The following is a 21,138-nucleotide window of genomic DNA, read 5'->3' as shown; positions in this document are numbered from 1 at the left end:
CTTTCCATTCTCAAGCTGTGCTCTTGTTGCCAAACAACAACATTTCAATTGTGATTGGTACAAACAGTTGGGTTTCAATGGCAATCTGTCCTGTAGGTTTAAGCCCAGTTTTTACTGATGCAACTTGCTGGGTGCTTGCTGCCTTTGTTATTTACTGAGAGAGAAAGAAAGGAAACAAAACAGATCAGTGGACTTGTTTTCTTGTCCACTCTGTGTGTCAAGGACTCTCTCTGGAGTGTGCTTCTCCATTTGCTTTCCCTACAGGGAAATTATTAAATTAGGAACAAAAAAGAAATCTTTAAGCCCAAATCAATACCCAGCACCTAAATCTCCACTTATCCCTTTCTGAAGAAGCAGGGAAGATCATATGTGACCTGTTGGTTTGCTGGCCTTCTGTGCTCTCCAGGAGCCAAGGCTATCCAGCAAAACCTGCTAATACTTTCACCCCTAAATTCAGCAGAACTGATGATGTACAAACAAAAGGAAGTGAGTGGTTCAGCATATTAGGAAGTAAGAAGTCAACAAGCGAAAAAACAGTCAAGGTTGGGATCCTGATGTAGCTGAAACAGTTGGGGCAGTTCCATTAAATTCAATGGAGCCAAGAGGATTAATGCTGGCCAAGGATCTGGCTCCTAACGCTTTCCCAGCTGCAAGTCTCAGTTTAGGCCGTTGCCAAGAGGTTAACACTGTGATAGTAGAATGAGAAAGTATTTACATAATTATGTATCTATATATACCTATATTTAAAGAACACTTTGCTACTAGCACTTTTGTCATTTTTAAATCCATAATTTTAACCCAAAAGTATTTCTGAAGAGCAGCAGAACCTCTTGAGTAAACTACAGGCTCTCTCACCCACTCCTAGGCCACTTACTGTCCTAGAAGCAAGTTTAAATGTTATTTCTAAATGTTGTTTCTTAAAACTTAGGGTGCAACTAAAGAAATAAGGCTTCCAAGGGTCTCTAAGAAGCCAGTGAGACAACACATAGGCATGGAGTAACAGAATATCAACAAATCTAAAAAAAGGTGCTTCATAAGTTAAGGAAAAATAAAAATACAAAGCCTCAAACTTACCACAGAAGGCCCTCAGACTTATGAAACTAAACTGCTATAATGTGGTACAGTGTTAAGACATACATTTCTTTTTCTTTTTTTTTTTTAATTTATTTACATTCTAGAGGGGCAATACACACTGAACCCAGGAAAACAGCTCACCCTTGAAAGTAATTTTGAGAGGAATATTGACTTTGATTCATGCTCCTAACTCCCTACCAGTTTTGCTTTAAAAATAATTGTTCATTCTGCAGAACAAAGATCCCCCCCTTTCCTCCAGCCACCGAAAGCTTGCACCGAATCTTCACATTAGAAAAAGGCTCTCCTCTGAAATGTTTCTACCTATTCCTCTGAAATTCCAAATGAGTGGCATCTTGTTGGGACTTGAAAGCACCTGGCATGGTTGAGCGACATCCCAAGAGAGGACATGGTGTACAACTGACTGAGACAGACACAGACTGCCTTCCAACTCCCACAGCAAGCAAGGCAGGTCACTCCCCAAGAACTGATTGCCACAACAAACCCCTCTTTTATCCATTCCCTTCCTTCTCTCCATTCTTAAGCTGGGCAGAGCAAATGAGGTTGGGTCCACAAAAAATAAGGTTAATAATAATAATAATTAAACAACGGCAACAACGACAACAGCAACAACAACAAAATAGGCGTCTCAATGTCTGAGGAAAAGTGGGATTGTAAGTGCAGTATTTCTTCATGTGCAGTTCTTGTACTTCATAGGAGTCCCCTTTGGATGAGAAGGCCTAGCGGAATGTGTGCTCCCCCCGGACTATGTGCGACGAGAACTCATAGCGGTCCTGGCTCCGGTAGCCACAGATGTTGCACTCCAGCGGGTCCCGGTAGCCGTGGCAGCCCATGTGGATGGTGTACATGACATGGTCCAGGAAGAGGACGCGACAGTGCTCGCACTTGAAAGCCCTAATCTGCTCCCCTTCTCCGTTGATCACCTTGTACATATCCTTTAAAGAGCCCTTAGAAGCTTTTGTGACATCCAAAGGCTTGGCCTCCTCCTTCACGTAAGCCGGGTTTGGCTTGATCTTGGGGGTTAAGGCAGCGTTTCCTGGGTAGGACTGGCGGTCGTCGTGGCTGCTGTCTGAGTCAGTAGAATCCAGGCAGCTATTGCTGGGGGAGCCCTCTCTATCCTGGATTCGACTCTTTGGTCTGATGAGGGAGATGGGGCCATCCATGTTGTTCTCGTGGCTGTCAGCTGTTTCCCTGCTGATGGGCCTCTCTATCCTGCTGGGATGATAGACCTGAGCGTAAGCTGAGCTGATGACCGGGGCCACCTCTGCGATTGTGCTCGGTGTGTGCTGCATCAGGGGGTGAAGTGCCTCAGCTCCAAGGTAGGTGATTGCATTGGTGATGGCTTGGTCCATCATGTGAGACTGCATCAGCTCAGCCTCCTTGTCATAGCTTAGGTTCATATCAAAGGGGATATCTGGATAGCCAAATCTCATGAACTTTTCACCTAAGAGATAAAAGCAAATCCATGAGCAAAATCAACACAATCACGGCAATGTTTCACTGCAAAAGAGACAGAAACCTCCTGACTTGGGGTGAAATTATTCCAGAGTCTGAAGTCAACTTCCTTCAATTTATTACTGACCTCCTATCAAGTTCCTGTCCTGAGATGGATAAACAGTAACCTCACCAAGAGCTTTCTTCTTTTCTTTTTTAAATTTATTCCAGGTGATACATGTGACTGCAGCAACTTCCAGAGAAATTCCAAATCTTCAACTGAGCCTGACTGTGCCCTCACTTCAAGTTAGGAAATACAACTGGATTGAAATATTGAGGCCACTGAAGTTCTATTCCAGAGTATACTATTAGCTCTGGTTACCAGACTATACCACTGAATTTCTGACAGAGTATGCCATTAGACATCCTCTCCCCAAAATTCAAGAGACCATTTCACACATGGCCCACAATCTGAGGTGCCTCACATCTACCTAACAACAGGGCTGAGCAGTGAGAAACCCAAACAACAGGTACAGGGGGCTTGTTATAGTGGCACCTTTAGAGCCACAGGATGTAAATCCTTTAACCAGCAGGAAAAAACCCCAAACATTAAATGACAGCATGTGGCCAAGAATGAAGCCATTTACAGGAGCAGTGGAGCCTCATCTTTGCAGTTTTCCTCCCTCAAAAACAAAAAAAAAATTCCATCCTTTTTGGACTGAGGAAAAAACCACACACACACACTGCTCCATTCCCACTGTCTAATTAGGTAAGAAAACAAATAGAGAAACCAGGTGTATAGCTTTGTTTCACTTGGTAAAAGACAAAAGCACTTTTCACTGACACAGGATAAATTTATACCTAATGATGCTGAAGCTGGCTGGTTCATCCCTGTGAATCCTCACTCACATCCTTCTAAGCTTTTAACACCAATGGCATGACAGATGTGCAAAACCAGAACCACATGCTGGTGCATTATGGCAGTCACAGGGCACCATGTTACACATCACAGATCTCCTTGGAGGAGAACAGACTGACCACTGCTTCCACCAGGGCTCAGCTCAGCAGCACTGCTTTTCCAGTGATGGCTTTGGGGAGTCAAAGCTCATGGAATAACTTCTTTTTAAACAGGAAAGGTTATATGTACATGATACAAGATGCACATGCTCCTCTGTGTTCACACATGCAGTCAGCTGGTTGTTGACAGCTAATTTTTAAAGCTGATTTTATGAAGTCTGATAAATAATTTTGGTTGGTTTTCATTGTCTTTGTTACTTCACTTCCTTGGTACATAAAACCAGACTTTTTTCCCAGTAGCGTAAGTTAATATATTCAAGAAGTCACTACTTACAAGTGGTTTGGCTACTCAAGAATTAAATTACTCAAGAAGCTTCTTCTATCACCTTTTGCCAAAATTGCTTGGAACACAGTGTGTATAAACCACTATAAGAAACAGAACTGTAATCCCAAATCTCTTCCAAATTGCATTAGTACATTTCAACACAGCTATCACTCAGCATTTTATTTTTGACTATAATAATTCATTCCACTCAGAGTGACTTATTCTAAAGTGATGCACAGAGAAGAACCATGATGTCCTTAGAGATGATGATGCATCACTTCTGCTGGGGAACTTAGCCCTGATTATCAAGGTAATTAAATGTAAGTCTGAAGTGAAGCACATGAATATTCCTCCTCTGTTCAGCAAAACTGCTCACATGGCTGGACAACATACCACACTTGTGTACCTATGATGTGTACTCAGTGATGGTCCTGGGTAATCTGACACAACTTGTGGATGATTCTTGCCATCAAACATTCTCCTTTCAGTGTTTTGCTGTGGTCTAGCAGCCTGTGATGGCTGTACTGCCACAGACAGGATGGACAGCTCTGCAACTGGACACTGTCTGGTGCCCACTGGTGCCTGTCACCTGCTCTGGCCTCCTGTGTCATTCTTGTGTTTGGATAAAGACGTAGATCTGGTGAGGGTCTGATCCAGCTCCCAAACACACTGTCAGTCCTTTGCAGGCTTTACAGATGAAGAAATATTACCCATCCTTTATGGGCTACTTGCATAAATGATGCAAACCTTATTTTGATTCCTTTCATCATCCATGTTTAGTTACTCCAGCACAGACAGCAAAGAAAGCTGTAAATTGCCAGTGACCTGAATTATTTATTCCTTTAATTATGAACCAGTTCCAAAGATGTCAGAGTCTGAGAAATGGAGTGTGACATAAAAAAGCAAAATAAATGATAACATGGGAAGGAGAAGGCGTAAAACGCAGAGCTCAGAAGTAACCAATAAATGGTCCAATAGACCAGTACAATGTGGTTTCCAAATTAAATTCCTCTTTAGCCAATTCTGTACTTTAAATCAGTCCAATCATTCTGAATTTTCATTTAAACTATGCTCAAACTCTATTTATCCTTGCCCTACATTAGAGAAGCAGAAGAAGAAACTTTCTCCCCTCTGGCCATATGACATTCAAATAAACCCCCAAACAGGTATTTGAAGCTAGATCAAAGCACACAGGCACAGCTGTCCTGTGATACCTGGAGTTCATCTCATCAAGTCTCTAAAGCAGCTGCAGTGCTGGACACTTGGGAGAAAGCTACAAGAAACCTTGGAGGAGGCTGTTCCAGCATTTCCCCCTGGGGAAGTTTCTCCCTGACCCCCATTAACCAGAAGCTGAGTGTAATTTGGCAGCCGGCTGATCTTCATCTGTTCTGAGACGCCCGTGTATTTTTAATTCTTACTCTAACAACCATGGTCTTATCGTAAGCCACATAAATGTCTCCTTTTGCATCCTGCCAGTTCTTAACCTCGGTGACATTCTGAGAGGAAGCTCCAAATTCCAACTGAAAATACATGAATCTGCTTCACATGATCAGCCTGAAGACGGCAGCTTTTAATTTAACCGGTGTCTGCCTCTCCCTCATTGAACAAGAAGCAAAATGAAGTACTCACACTCCTGCACATCACAAATTTTTCTTTCTCTGGAGTGTGCCTCCACTATTTCAGCTGGTTTGGTATGACTAGTACCTCAAGAGCAGATATATAACCAAGTCTCTCATGCAGAAATGAATTCATTCTATTTGCTGCACCCTGCTTCCTTTCCTCCTGAAAATTCAGCCATAGGAGAGACTGTGGTCCATAACCACAGTCCCTTGGAGATTGCTGATCAGAAAGAGCAGTAAAGCACTGATAGATGTAGCATGCAAAGATTTTAGCTTATGCTTACATGACCTTCTCATAAACACCATTAAGTTGTTTTGGACAGGTGCCATGCTTGCAGTATGCACAGGAAAATTTCCTGCAAGCAACAGAACCATTACACATTCTTCCTGATAGAGCTGAACAATATTTAATTGGGGAGAAAAGGGGAAGAAAAGTGAGGTCATGGTGGAGGGGAAGAAAAATAAAAAGAAAGGCAGCCAAGTGAAGACTGCTCTTATTTAATCTAAACACTGTGATGCCACTAAAGATCAGAAAAATAAGATATGGTAAAAATGAAAGGGGGTACTTTTTATCCTACATATGGCTAGTGATATGTTACTAGATATTAGATAAAAAAAGGATTTATCTAACAACAAAGTATATAACCTGCTGAAAAGAATAATAATGTGGTATAGCATCTCTCAGGCAAAGATTTCCAATCAGTAAATTTACCTCTGAACACAAGAACAACATATGGTCAATGGTGCACGAGTGGACAAGTAAAATCACCTTTCTGGTTTAAACACATACCAACATAGGAAATACTGATGTCTCCCAGTGTTCCCCATGTGGGATGGATCATTGCTGGCCTAACCTGGGCTCAGCACTGATATTTGGGAATGGCCAGCTGACTGACAGCAGCCAGGTCAGTGTGTCAGTCCCTGCAGGTGAGCTGCTGCACACTGCTCGCCCCCTGCTATTCCAAACCATGCAGCTTACTTACAGCCACCTTCAGGGGTGATTTAACTCATCCATCTGAATCTCCATTTAGCTGAGGGGCAACAATTTTTCTAAATGGCTATGCTAATTACTTACAGTCCTGTGATGCTCTCTGTAAGTGTCCTCAGAGTAGGCAGAATGAGACACCCTGAAGTTGTGTGTGACTGCCCTTCAGGGAGTGAGTGTGGAGAACTCCTATTACGTGACTGCAGAGTCTGACACTTACCCCAAACAATTCTCTGTTCCAGCTTCCCTCCTAAGAAGTTTTGCATTGCTTCAGTAGCAGTAAAAAGAAGCTTTAAGTTACAGCTAAAACCAAGTAAAAATCTCCATACTGTCACCTGTTACAAGCTGAGTAATTTTAATATGTCAAGACACAAAGCAAAATATGAATTCTTGACCTAGGATTCTAAATCTGGTAACCAAAAGCCACCCAATGGTGTTTCTTATTCATGCATTAATAAGTTTATTGTGTGCAGAGTGCTGCACTCAGAGCAAGAACTTCTTCCAACACAAGGGATGTGATTTACTTCCTCATTCCAGTATTATCAGACCAAGTGTCAGGAATTTAATACAAATTAGAAGTCTTGAGATACTTGTTGTTTGTTTTTTTTAACACATATGGAGACAGATAATTATATGACAGTCTTAGCTTGTTTTTGTTTTTCTGGAGCAAGGAGAGGGAAGATGACAAGTCTAAATCTCAAAAGGGCTAGAGAGAAGTTTAAAAAAAACCCACAAACAAAACAGTGTGAAGTAGAAAGCTCAAGGTTTTCTCAGGCATTCTCATGATAGTGGACTTTGATTTTGAATTCTCTGGACTGGTAAAATGAATTCAATAATTACCATGATTTCTTGCTGTGATTTAACCACCTCCATTGCTGTATCAGAACCAAGTTGTGAGTGCTACTTTCCCCCTTGTTCTTCTGGCTATTACAAACAGCACATAACCCATAGCCATGCACTAAAAAGAATAAAAGGCTCATTTCCAGCTTACCCACAAACTTCTGTGGGGTGGAGCTTTTACGCTTTCCCATGTTGCTAGACAGCTTCTCTATAACAGCAGGTCTCTCAAAAGGCACCACAGAAATATTGTTGTCCATCACAGGCTCTTGTTCCTTACAATCTTCCAGAGCAGGTACTACAAAAAAACCAAAAAAAATTGGTATATCAGACAGGTCTGGTCTACACTTCACAGAACACAAATAATTGAGCTCTGCTGATTGTGCAACAAGTGCAGCACAACATAAAGCAAGGTGTGAGAATATTTTGGGCATCAAGACAGCAGTCACCTCTAAGCAGAGCCACATTCGCAAAACATCTGTCCTTGGGAACATTTTATTTAGCAGAAATCCAAATTTAAGCATTTATAAAAGGGCTTGTTTTGTTCTGGACACTCATTATCACCAGTGAGGAGAGGACACTTTTGAAAACTCACTCTGCAAGTGACATTTTGTATTACTCTCTCTTCAATATGGTCACCTGTCAACAATGTAAATCTTTAGTTATCATTCTTTGTGTATTCCCCTTCATACATACAGCATAATCACTCTCAGTATTATCTTTTTGCACTAATCTCAATGATTAAAAATCACACACGGCATTGATGAGCTCTGTTTGCTGGGCCTGGCTGTGTGTTCCCTAAGACAAAGGGTTCTCAAATGAAGGATCAGTTTGCTAATGCATATTTCCTCTCTTCACACTGCAATGAGACTGTAAAATCAACACACACTGTACTGGAATTGCAAGATTAACATCACATGGAAATTCCCTTCAGAATCAGACACAGAAACTACCCATTTTTTGATTAATATTTTATCCCCTCAAGCACAGATCTAACTGTCTGCAAACAGAGGTTTTCTGCATCTCACTTCACATCATCAGGGAGCAGGGATCAGCAGGGAGCATTCCTGTGCTAACTACATCAGGGGGAATGCTCATACACTGTATTTGAGAGAAGCCAAAAAAATCAATAACTTCTTCTGTCTTTACTCATTTCATTCCTGACATTTGTCAGTTTAGGGAATAAGGTGCTAAAGGAAAAATGTAGGAATTGCACAGGCTCCTAACCAGAGGAGTGAGCCACTTGCACAGGGGTTTATGCCTTTTGCTGATACAGCCATTCTTAAGCACCTACAAAGTACTTTGGTTTTGTTGAGCATCCTCTTCTAATCAGTGGTAGCAGACTGTGGATCAGGCCTGGAGAATCCCAGTCATTTGCAATATCTATCAAGTGCGTAGCTCTGCTCTGCTGTTATGAGTTTAACACCAGGCCTAATTATCCTGCATTCATCCTCAGAAGGTAACAAGAAAAACCTGAGAGGGATCAGCCACTAGGGCATGTGCTAAGGGATGGTTGGGGTACAAACAATGGATGGCAGAAACACAGGAACTGGGGTGATGTGGCACAGAGTTCCTACAGTATGTAAACTGAGAGGAATCCACTGCATTTTCTGTCTTAGCTCAGGCTCCCAGCAAGGTGCTGGGTATTGCAGAGGTGGCAGAGAAGGCCTGGCACCCTCCTGTTCTGCCAGCCCTCCTCCTGTCTCTCACCATGGCAGCCTTTTGTGTCACAGACACCTTCTCCCAGACAGTGCCATAAATGAACACCACCAGCCCACTTTCCTCCCGTGGGAACTGCACTACCTTCAGGATCCTGGCATGGAATGATCACCCCCCTGTTCCTAAACACAGCTGTTTGCTAGCACATAATACACCAAAAATGGGTGATAAAAGCCTTGTCTCTGCCTTCTTTCTAGTAAGGAAGAGCAAATACCAGGCAATTACAAAACAGAGTATCTGCTCAGGTGAACTTCTCAATTCAGACATCCATAATAAAAAAACATGGCAATTTATTCATTTGATTCCATTTGTGCCTCTGCTGCTATAGAAAGCTGAGCACTTTGAGGCTTAGAATCTACCATATGCTGTAAAATGATTTACTCTGCTGCTTTTTTATTTGTACAGGATGCTCCCCCTGAGAAACACAATGGTTTCTCATTTACAAGGCAGTCCTGCTGGCATCACTGAAAGGGAGGGGAAAAAAGCATAAATATGAAATGAATCTAATGTTGCAACAAAATGGGATGCAGTGTTCAAGTGACCTAATTAATGCCCAGTGCAGACTGGGAGGCCTGGAATACTTTAATAGCCAAGGGTAAAGTTTTAAAGTTAATTAAATACCCTGCTTGGTCAGGAGCTATGTGCACTACTCAAGTATTTACCAAGGAGATCTGGGCAGAAAGAAAAGATGATGTCTGCTGATTTTCACTGGGAACTGGCCTCTGACTGTCCTGTTTGGCTTCCCCAGGCTCAGGGGATGCAAGCACACAGGGTGTGAGTCCTGGGATGTGACAACCAAGGGCCATGTCCACCCTGGTGCCACTTCAAGGATTTCCAGCCCTTGGTGCACAGGACACACAAGGCTGGTGGTGTGGTACTAGGAAGGTGCTCAATCCCACCTAGGAACACCTCTGCAAAGCATCCTGAACCAGTTCAAAGCTCCTGATTATTTTAAAAGCCATCTGAATAAGCCCCAAATGTAGTGACATTTGTATGGTCTTATAACAATTAAGTAATAATTAAATAATTCTGCTGCTGGGCATATGTGTGTAAAATTTCCTACACATAATTTGAAACCTTTCTTCCATGAAAAATGAATAGTGCTAAAAAAGACATCTGCTCTTCTCTAAGTCAGGCAAAAATCCTGCTTGGACTCATTTTAAAACTAAAATCATCAACAATAAAAGCATTTTGTTTTCCATCTTTCATGCTGAAGGTACTTTTTCCCACATCAGAACCCAAGTCTATAATCCAGGGCACTTCTCTTTTGCAACAGAATCACTGAATCACACTAATATTTGTGTTATGATGGAAATATGTTACCAGAGTGTGTTTTGTTATGCAGATTTCCTGGGAGAAGGGAAAGAAGGAAATAATCTAGTTTCTGAAACCATTTAAACAGCAGGCAAAACTGGACCAAACAGATGAGATACCACATTTCAGAAACACTAAAAGTTAAATATCACATTAACAATTCTAGATATATTAATTTTCATTTCAATTTTAAAAACACACAAATAAAGGACACATAGCCCAGCCTGCATTTTTTTTAAGGAAAAACAAAACAAGAAAGAGGGAAACCAAACTGATCACACACAACCAGCAGCTCTCAACAATCAGCTGCTCTGTAGTAGAAGCTCGTGTACACATTTACTCAGCAGTAAATGCAATTCCTTTTTTGTTGTAGTACATCCTACTTCATTACCTTGAACAGCTGACAAGATATAACTAGCTCAGATACAGCAACTCATTTTATGCTGAGCATTTACAGTCTCAGCTCAGGAAGACTTTTTTATTCTAAAAACCCAACTTCCAGCGCAGGAAAAGCCCACGCTTGAGTGTGTTTCTGTTCAGGGATGTTGTTCATCAGCTATCAGGGTGTGCTGCTGGACTGCCCATGGAAGAGTTCACTGCCTCTGACACTGTCAACACTCAATTGTAATTAATAAAAGTATTGTTTCCGAGCTAAACTCTGAATTCATAAACTTGGATAGTCTTCAGAACAGTCTTTTTTCCTGAAGACATTGTTGTTTCAATCATAGTGAATATCTTTAATTTTTAGCTCCTTAATTTTTAAGAAACTACATGAACTATTAAAATAGTTTATGCTGTACCAGTGAGGAAAGAATAGGGGAAAAAAAAAAGAGAAGCAAAAAAATTACCCAGTGTGTGTTTTGCTGATAAATATTTTGTGTGCAGACACCAGACACTGAGCTAAGTCTCAGTTGGTATAAATTAGTATTACTCCATCAACCTCAATTTCCTTTCTGAGGCTCACAATATTGCTATTTAAAAGAAGTGTGTGTGTGCAGAGAAATGACAGGAAATATTCCCATGGACCCTGGTGGGAAGTGTCCTGTGGGACCAGCATTTTAACGATGTTTTAAGCAACTATGTAAGAGGGAAAGACACAAGGCCATTGTGTGTTTTATGTGGAGCTGGCCTTTGAGCCTCACAGCCTAGGGCTAGGCTGCTTTCTCCTTCTCCTGAAAAGAGCACCCTTCTCCATTCCTGGAAGAATTTCTCTGGACTTTTGGCTTTGTGGCAGTGGAGAAGAAGATAGAGCTGGGTGCAAACCTTAGCTAGCCTTCAACATTTCTCCCTGTTCTTTCCTGCAAAGGGCACGTTCTTGGCATGCAGGGATTGTCCCTTTTGTCACCCCCACCACACTGCAGACTGATTTCTCCTTCCAGAGCCAGCAGTGCTTAGCTGAAAAATTTCAACAAAATCATGGGGTCTCTCTTGCAGCATCTGTCCTGCTGAGCAGGGAACAGGAACACAAGGAGGGGCAGCTCGACAGGCAACAGGCATCCTGCAAGAGGATGGAGCAAGACCCAGAGATTTCTATATTCCTACCCAGCCCCCAAAACCAGCCCTCCTTCCCCCTCTCTTATTTCCCCTTGTGGCTTCAGTCAGGTGATCCAGCCATCTGCAAGACAGAGATAATCGAAAGCACCAAAGTAGATGTCTGTAGCATGCCTGTAAACTGATGGGCTTGAGCACAATGCTTGAAAAAAATCCAAACCCTCTAGGGGCTGCTTCCAGCTTTCTGGAACAATTAGTCTCTACAGAAATAATTTGGATCAATGCTTAGTGTTGGCCAATGCTGGTATTGTTAAATCAGGAGGAGCAGGATGCTGGTAGGGATCAGAAAATCCCCACATCTCCCTGTTCTGTGTGCAGTGGTAAAGTTGAGAGCAGGAGTCACACCAAAACACACTCCAATGCTTCAAAATGCCCAGCAAAAACAAAACACCAAGTATTTGGAAACAGAGTTAGGAAAGCTCACCCCAGTGGGATGCAAAATAAAAGTCTCCAAAACATACTCTTAGTGATCCCTCAGGGGTATCATTTCCATGTGTGACATGGGAGACAAGGAAATGAATACAGATTTTTCAGGGTTAGTATAAGGCCTAACATGAAGCTGAGTAACCATTTTTATTCTCTTCCCTGGTGTCTTTACAGTCCTGGGAAAAAGGATTTGCTGCAGACCTCTACAGGCTGGTGCTCATGACCCTCATGCCGAGCTCACTGTGTGAGTGGTGTTGGGATGGGAGCTGGGATTTCTGACTGGTCCCAGCTGAATCTGGAGCTCCCTGTCACTGTCTGTCCTCACTGTGCCCTCTCTAAACAACTAAAAGGAAGACACTGGATCAAACATCCCCTTAAACATTCACCAGGGGAGGCACAGACATATTTGCCCAGAGGAGAAAGAGGCACTGGTTGAATTCAAAGTGCTGCTTTAAGCTAATTTTGTTGAGAAAAGTGAAGTGGTTGTGTGAACACTTCTATTTTGAGCCCAAGCAAAGTCAGTCAAGCTGTAAATAAAAGAACTGTCCACATGGGATTTGCACTGGTTTAACTTCAGGTGGTAGAAAAATCAATGCAAGGTCAATCACTGCAGCTTCTTTGGGCAGACAAGGTTAAGGACTTACCCTTCTTGTCATGGTGTTAGCTTCGAAAAAAGCTTTAGATTTCCTCAGAAATTTTAATTAATTTAATTTATTATTTTAATAAATAACTAATGGAACTAATGAAACCAGACATTGAGCAGCATTTGGGAAGCTCCACCACAAGAGGATCTCAAACATCCTGGCTGTCAGAGGTGTGGGCAGGCTCCTGTTATTCCCTAAGGAAAGGCTGACTGAAGGCATCCCTCCCTGGTTAACAGGCACAAGGAGTGGGTATTTTGTTGGGAATCAATTCAGTGCTTCAACTCCTACCTAACTGACCAAGCCCACAACACGTACCTCCAGAGCAAAGCCCTGAAATCTGCCTTTTCACTGACTTTTACCAAAAAAAGCCACCTCAGGCACATAATCACTCGTGTCAATATCTTTAAAACATCCCTGACATTTTAAATGTTGACTTTAGTCTCCAGGGTGTCTAGAAAGAGAGCAATTACTTAATAGAGCTGTATGAATATTTTGGCAACATGTACTAAAACTGTCTAATGTGCCTTTATAGGCTTAAATTGATCATGGGAAAGTACTATTTTAAAATTTTTGGAGACTTCTGTCACCAAAATATAGCCTATAGTAGCAATGCTGAATAGATTTTATTTCAGCTTGCATTTTCAGAGTTTTAAAAATTATTTAAAAGAAATTATTTCCAGATTAAGCCCAATGTCTCCACTCAGTCATGATAAGCAAAATGGAAAAAAAAAGAAATTGAAGTGTTCTTTTGCCTTTTCATTTATGCACAAACTTTTTTTTGTTTTGTAGGTATATGGCAATTTTTAATCAAAATGGAAAATGTTTTTATATTTTCTGAATACTAAAAGATTTTTAAGTCTTCAAGTATCAAATATCTAAAGACAACTTTCAAAAGTTAAAAGAAGTTCAGTTTTAGAAGAGTTTGTGAGACACTAATTTTGAATAAAATTATAAGTGTTTTTGGACAGCTACCATTTAGCATTTAGTGCTACAGATAAGCCTTCAACCCTGCAGTCTGAGACATTATGCTCATTATCCATACTAATAACTCCTGAAATTTCTGAAAACAAATTCACAGAGTTTGACATTTCTTGCTTTCAACAATCTTTTTGGCAATCTTCAGTCCTTATGTATATTAACACATGCAGTGTTAGTTAACATATTAATACCAGCAAATGTAAATGCATACAAACATTTTTTTTTTTTTGTTACAATTACTTCTTACAACACTATTTAATTCCATTCTGCTCTAGAGATTTTTACATCCATCTCTCCCTTTTTTGGATGCATAAGACAGCATTATAGAGGGTAAAAATAATGACTTCTGAATAACTCTGCCATCCTTATCTTTTCTAATTATCACTCACTATCAGAAAGGAAGGAGGAGAGAATCATACATTTTATACATGGCTGCCACTCCCAGCATTAGAAGGACATGGAGCTGCTGGAGAGAGTCCAGAGGAAGCCTTGGAGATGCTCCAAGGGCTGGAGCTCCTCTGCTGTGGAGCCAGGCTGGGAGAGCTGGAGAAGAGAAGGCTCCAGGGACACCTCAGAGCCCTTCCAGTGCCTAAAGTGGATCCAGGAGAGCTGGAGAAGGACTTGGGACAAGGGATGGAGGAACAGGACACAGGACAATGGCTCCCCACTGCCAGAGAGCAGGGATGGATGGGACATTGAGAAGAAATTCCTCCCTGTGAGGGTGGTGAGGCCCTGGCACAGGCTGCCCAGAGAAGCTGTGGCTGCCCCATTCCTGGGAGTGTCCAAGGCCAGACTGGACGGGGCTTGGAGCAACCTGGTGTATTGTAAGGTGTCCCTGTTCATGGCAGGGGGTTGGAACTAGAAGGTCTTTAAGAAGCCTTCCAACCCAAACCATTCTATGATTCTATGACATGACTTTTTGGGTAATTTTGAACAGGTGACTTGGCTTTATTTTCGTGTCTGCATATGTGCACATACTAAAAAGTGAAATACTGACTTAAACAAAATAAGCACAAATAGGGCTGTTAAACTGGACAGAGTGAGGATTTCAGCCCCTCTTTTTTTTCTCCTCCTGCCTCTCTGAGTGTCAGCAATCTCTGAGATGGAGTTGATGGAAAGAAAGGAAGAAGAGACGGAAAGAAAGCCGCACGAGCCGCTCCGCGTCCGAGGGAGCTCTGGAGGCGCTTTGCACCCACCATGGTGACTCATGACCTGCCCAGCAGCCTCCAGACTGACATTCTGCAGGTAGTTGTGGCAGCGTTCCTTGTGCTCCTCCAGAGAACTGCGCTGCTTGTAGCTCCGGCCGCAGTAGTTGCACTTGTGAGGCTTCCCCACTGCGGAAAGAATGAGAGCACGGGGTCAGATCCATCACCAGAGCTCACACCTCCGCCACAAACAACTCTTGTGATGGAAACACACCTGAGAAAGGTTGCTCGTGCCCCAGGTCTCTCTCCCAGGCCCGTGCTCCCACCGCACACGCCTCCTCCCACCCGCCAGGTGCTTTGCCCCATCCGTTTTTCACACTGACGCTGTAGCAGCAGAAGGAAAAGGAGGCGGCCTCGGTGGCAAAGCAAATAAACAGATGCTGAGAGGGGGGAAAATACCAAGCAGCTGAATCACACCCCAGCACCAAGTCTCGTGGGAAAGAAACTTCTGAGGCCTTTGGCCCTTGGCACAGCCGCTGTCACAAAACTGAGCTGCCCCAGTGGCCTAATTCTTCTCCCAACTGTGGGGAAACCTATTACGTGGCTCAGAGTTCTTTCATTGAGGACACTTTGCCAAAATTACTCAGGGAGGGTTGGAAAATAAATCGAAAGTAACTTTGGTAACAGCGTTGCTACGTGCCAGAACTGAACAACCACCAGTAATTCAGGGACCAGATAATATAAAAAATATATATAGTATAAATATATGTACATAAAAATACAAAAAGCCACGTACAATGAAAATCAAGCCAGATGAATGCAAGACATAACTCAAGTTTTTAATCTTTTTCATTTTGCTCAGCAGCATTAAGCACAAACGGCAAATGCTTCTTAATACACGCAAAACCTGGCACCAAATTCTCATAAATTATATCCATTTCATAGTATGTCATTAAGAAACCACAAGAATGGCCTAGCCCAAGGCCAGAAAGCTAGCCAGAAGGTATTTTGCCAAGTGGTGCTAATAAAGGCTTTTAATATAATTTAAACTTGTAGAACATGAACATTTATCCTCTAATAACTAAAGAGCTATTAAGTCAGTGCTGCAAGTCTAGTAAAACACCATTGGCTGCAAACTTCAGAGCTGGCTGAGGGAAGGGGAAGGTCAAACTTCTCCCAGAGTTTTGAAAATCTTAGGTAAGAATTTTAGTTTCTGGCCAAAGGAATTGAGAACATCCTCTGTTGGGTAATCTACATGTTTCTATTGGGTTTGTCCCAATATTGAAAGCTTTTCAGAGTAATTTAGTTAATGAAATCTGAGCTGTACTAATTGCAGCCAAACTGCATCGTCACCACTGGGATAGGGGAATGCAGCAAAGCCTATGGGGGGACAGGCACAGCCAAGAATGAGCTGGGAAGAGGGCTCAAACATGAAAAAAGGAATTTGATGAAAAGAACATGCTTGCAGAAAGGTTCAGGTTTTCCCAAAAAGTTTGCATGCACATTTTAGTGGTACAATCAAGGGGGAAAAAAACCTTGCTTTTAATAAGTATCCAGAGTGTGGATTTCTTTGTTTCAAGACAAGGCTTATCCTCAAGAAAGTGAAGATAGAGAGTTGTTTTGGCCCTCATTTTAGTTTGCTCACTTGCTTACAATGTTGCCATAACTGATGCTGGTAATGGAATTCTCAGTGGAGGCCCAGCATGAGGCTCATTATCATTCCCAGAATAATTGCCCTTGATGTGAACGATGTGGATCGAGCCCCAGCTCTTAAACATAAACCAGCCAGTTCATTCTGGAGGCACCTTTAGGAAAACACACCAGAGGTTCCCCAGGATGGAGAGGCTTCTATAATCACCATTACAATGCTTCATTGTGCATCTAGATGGCATCAATGTCTGTCAGTCTGACACCTTCATTAGAAGCCTATGTGGTGTCTAATAAAAAAATCCAGTGCAATGGAAGGAATTATGTTAACTGAGCTGAAGCAGGGCTGAATTAGCCCACCCAGTTTGGCTACATTAAGCTATCAAGCAACTTAGATAAACTGTAAGGCACAAGGAAAAGGGGTGATTGCTTGCAGCTACTTTAGGCAGCTACTATTTATTACATTATTATCATTTAACACAGAGAGAAATATTCTGCTACAACCTCATATTATAAAAAACTAATAATTAACAGTCAAAAAACAGGTTTTATTAGACCTCTTCAAATGGTTGCTCCCTGCATTGCAACCATTTCAGTAACTATTCACATATAACATGGCAGAGTTTTTCCAGTGATATCTCGGATGGTCAGCTACCCAAATTCCATCAAATTTGAAGGTTAATAGAGAGGATAAAAGTTAATGATAAAGACATGATTTCTACAGGCAATATGGGATTTGAGGAACATAATTCCTCAAGGAAAGGAAAAGGGCCTGTACACACTTTCTCTTCTCTGGGGAAAAGATAAGAGAATAAACAACATGTGGCAAATGTTGGTCATGTTGCTTAATACACAGCTGCAAAGAATGAAGTTTGTGAGCATCAGTTGAGTAGTATCAAGCACAACTCCCTTGGGTTCATTTTCCAACTCTGTCCCTCCTGGCTCTAGAGCTGCAATCACATCCTAGCCCCAGAGGTGTAAAATATTACACTATAATGGCACAGAGATTTACACTATAAAATTACACAGAGTGACTGGGACTTGTGTTGAAGAGCAATTGATCAGGTCAGACCACAATGGAATCAGTTCTGATAGCAGGAGTTTGTGTCACCAGCAATTCTCACAGCCCGTTTGCTAAGAGGTTCAGTGAGCTGAGGCAGCAATTACAGTCAACATTTTAGAAATTGTATCATTGTGACAAATGTCAAGCCACTGAAAGAGCTGCAAATATCCCCTTGTATTCTCAAAGAAGTTAATGACAAAAAAAAAATAGAAATGGAAGTGAATGTTGCCAGTAGGCGTACATTTCTATGTATTTCATATTACCTGATAGAAAGCTGCAAAAGCCTTTTAGAGCATTCAATTTCAGTGATAATCTCAACAGCATACTTTGTTCCACATAACAACCTGACATGAAACCACATGACTGACGAAAAATATTTCAGCCTTTGTCAAATACTTGAGTGTAGGTAAACAGCAATATTCAAAATTTGCCCCCAAAACATGTAGCTCAGACTGCTGGGCATAAGCAGTGTCTGACTAAAGGGCATTGAGGGGAAGGAATCCAACAGCACTATATCTACCAAACCCCTCTCAAAACCCCAAAAAACTCCTCTCAAATGTAAAGAGAGTTTCTACCACCCAGCAGAATGGCTCTTTCTGCCTCAGAGCCATTTGCACTGTGAAACCACTCCAGGTTTGCTTGACTTGAAGCTGCCTTCTCCAAGATCCACACGTACACGGACACCACGTTCAGCATCACACACAACCATCTCTTGCCAAGCAAAGTCAGGCTGGAAATGCCTGGTTTGGGGTAATTATTCTGTTATCAGCTTTTCAGGATCAACAATCAGATAAAAAATCACCGTCACTTACTCTCACAAAAATGACACAGTCAATGCAAGCAAGCCCAAAAAACTTGAGAAATCTTTGATCTGTTGTTGAACTGGGAAAGACCAGAGTGCTGGGCAAAACCCAGCGGCCACACCTATGAAACAGCCAACTTGAAGAACATAAAAAACCCACTTTATATTTCGTACTGAAATGTCAGAATTTCCACACATTTAAGCTTAGATTTGGACAGATGACAACATGGCACAGAAAACCCACAGTGGAATCTCAGCCTCAAATGGAAAATATTATGACAGTCACAGTGAAAAAGACATTTAAATTTGAAGTACAATTTTTGCCCTGGAAACAGGTGAAACACTCATCGAAATTCACAGCAAAATGGATTTTGCTTGCGAAATTAAAATGCTCATGTGGAGGGAGGAGGGGAAAGAGGAGGAGGACATAAAAGCAAGGTGTTTCTGAGTTAGGAATACTTTGAGTCCTGTGGGTGAACTTTGATAGCTGGGAAGTCTGCGTGCAGCGACGACGAGATGCTGTAACTCTAAGGTCAATATTCAAGACAGAAAGCAGACTTGGGCCTAAGGAAACTTCTTTACAGTCATAAAAAAGGTCAGTGAAAGAGAAAGAGCCCTCAAGGCATTCACAGAGCATTTTGCTCTCAAAAGAGATGGGAGTGAATAGCAGAATATAAAGTAAGTCAAAGGGAAACAATAAGGCATCCCAAGTACCACCTTGCCATAAGCACATAAAGCAAGGAAGGCTTATGGAATGGGTTCAGAGCTGCAGTGCACTTTGGTGAGCTAAAATCCTGCCTCCCTTAAGAGCCCTGACACCACACACAGTGCCTGTTTTGGGCAGCACATTGTGCTGTGCAGCAGATCAGAGCAGAATTGCTCCCTGTCCATTGCTCATGTCCCTGGCCACAGCTGGAGCACTCCCAAGTTCTGCTGAGGCAGGGCTGGGCATGGCTGCCCGTGTGACGTGGGCTGGCCCAGTCCAAGGAGCACAGCTTGCCCCAGATTCCCAGTACTTTTGCTCTGTTGCCTGTGCAAGTGGAGCCAGCCAGGATTTTTGCACCGCATGGCCATCAAACACAGCGACTTTTGGCTCAGACCAGGAGACCCCCTGACAGCAGGGCACTCAGGGGGACTTATTTCTGTAAAATCTGAACTCCTGCTCAGCCCCCAGCACCCCAGAGCAGGAGCAAACATCAGCATTCTCCAACTGAAGCTTTCTGGAGCAGTGTGAAAGTCAGAATGTTCTTTTGAGCTGATGCTGCACAGAATCACAGCCTGAGCTAGGTTGGAAGAGACCTTTGAGATCATCAAGTCCAACCTATGACCTAACACCACCTTATCAACTACACCATGGTACTGGGTGTCACATCCAGTCTTTTTTAAACACCTTCAGGGACAGTGACTCCACCACCTCCCTGGGCAGCCCATTCCAATCCTTAATCACTCTTTCTGTGAAGAATTTTTTCCTAATGTCCAGCCTGAACTTCCCCTGGCACAGCTTAAGGCTGTATCCTCTTGTCCTATTGCCTGAGAGAAGAGACTGATCCCCACCTGACCACAACCACCTTTCTAGAGTTCTAGATAGCAATTAGGTCTCCCCTGAGCCTCCTTTTCTCCAGGCTAAACAACCCCAGCTTCTTCACCCACTACTCACAGGTCTTGTTTTCCAGATCCTTCACCAGCCTTGTTGCCCTTTCCTGGATGCATTTGAGCATCTCAACATATCAGTGAGTCCCCCATCATAATCACAACCTTAATTTATTCACTAATTGTTTTCTTCCCTCAAACTGGAAGGTGCCTAAGTGAAGGGAACTGTTCTGCAGTCACACAGTGTCTACAAAGCACCCTTTGCCTCAAATGGGAATTATCAGAGCACAATCAGCTTTAACACAGAGGTAGGAAATGTGATTTAAGGTGCTGGGTTGGGACTAGGGAGTGTATGGTTCAACTCTTGGTTACACTACAAATTTGTGACTGCAGGCAAGTTATCCTGATTTCCTGGGCTTCAATTATTCATACGTATGATTAAGGTAATAATTCCCTTCTTCACAGCATGTAAATGAACTCGTGCACTTTGCCAGATGCACAGAGGATAATTTTGTGGAGCACTCACAAGTAGGGAGACACAGAAAAATAGCACTGGTACCTCTACTGAGAAATTAAGGACTTAATAATACACTGTGATTATATTAGATATGAGAGTGAACATTAAAGAGTGAGAGGAGATACTTAGGATGGCACAGAACAGAGGAACAATAAGAAAATCAAATCAGAAATAAAACAACACGTGGCATTGTAAGGCCATGCGCTGCATGGAGCCCTTCAGACTGGGAAACTGAGCACAGGGGGATGTCAAATGCCTCAAGCTTGATGACATTTACCCCACATGGGACAAAAAGAGAGGGTGCAATAGCTGCAGGAAGGTGGCAATAACATCTACTGTTGTCCTTGATGCAGCTCTGAGAGGCACGGAGGGCCGAGGCAGAGCTGAGGCTGCAGCAGGAGGGCTGAGGCTCAGGAGATGCAACACGGTGGCT

At 42.4% G+C, this 21,138-nt stretch overlaps 1 protein-coding gene across 3 annotated transcripts in view; it reads right to left on the bottom strand.

Annotated features, from left to right (window-relative positions):
* Positions 1 to 1,138: 1,138 nt before the first annotated feature.
* IKZF2 (IKAROS family zinc finger 2) overlaps positions 1,139 to 21,138 on the bottom strand; it is a 108,190-nt gene continuing 88,190 nt past the window's right edge. For all 3 annotated transcript variants that reach the window (XM_058027781.1, XM_058027780.1, XM_058027782.1), the window contains 3 exons: positions 15,138 to 15,275; positions 7,464 to 7,607; positions 1,139 to 2,536 (listed from right to left, as the gene is read on the bottom strand). In XM_058027781.1, the coding sequence (XP_057883764.1) occupies positions 1,812 to 2,536; positions 7,464 to 7,607; positions 15,138 to 15,275 (1,007 nt within the window). In that variant the 3' untranslated portion in view covers positions 1,139 to 1,811. The remainder of the gene's footprint in view (positions 2,537 to 7,463; positions 7,608 to 15,137; positions 15,276 to 21,138) is intronic.

The sequence above is a fragment of the Melospiza georgiana genome, chromosome 7 (genome assembly GCF_028018845.1).
Source record: "Melospiza georgiana isolate bMelGeo1 chromosome 7, bMelGeo1.pri, whole genome shotgun sequence".
NCBI lineage: Eukaryota > Metazoa > Chordata > Aves > Passeriformes > Passerellidae > Melospiza > Melospiza georgiana.
The sequence above is the reverse complement of the archived record's forward strand: the minus strand, read 5'-3'. Positions and strand labels throughout refer to the sequence as shown.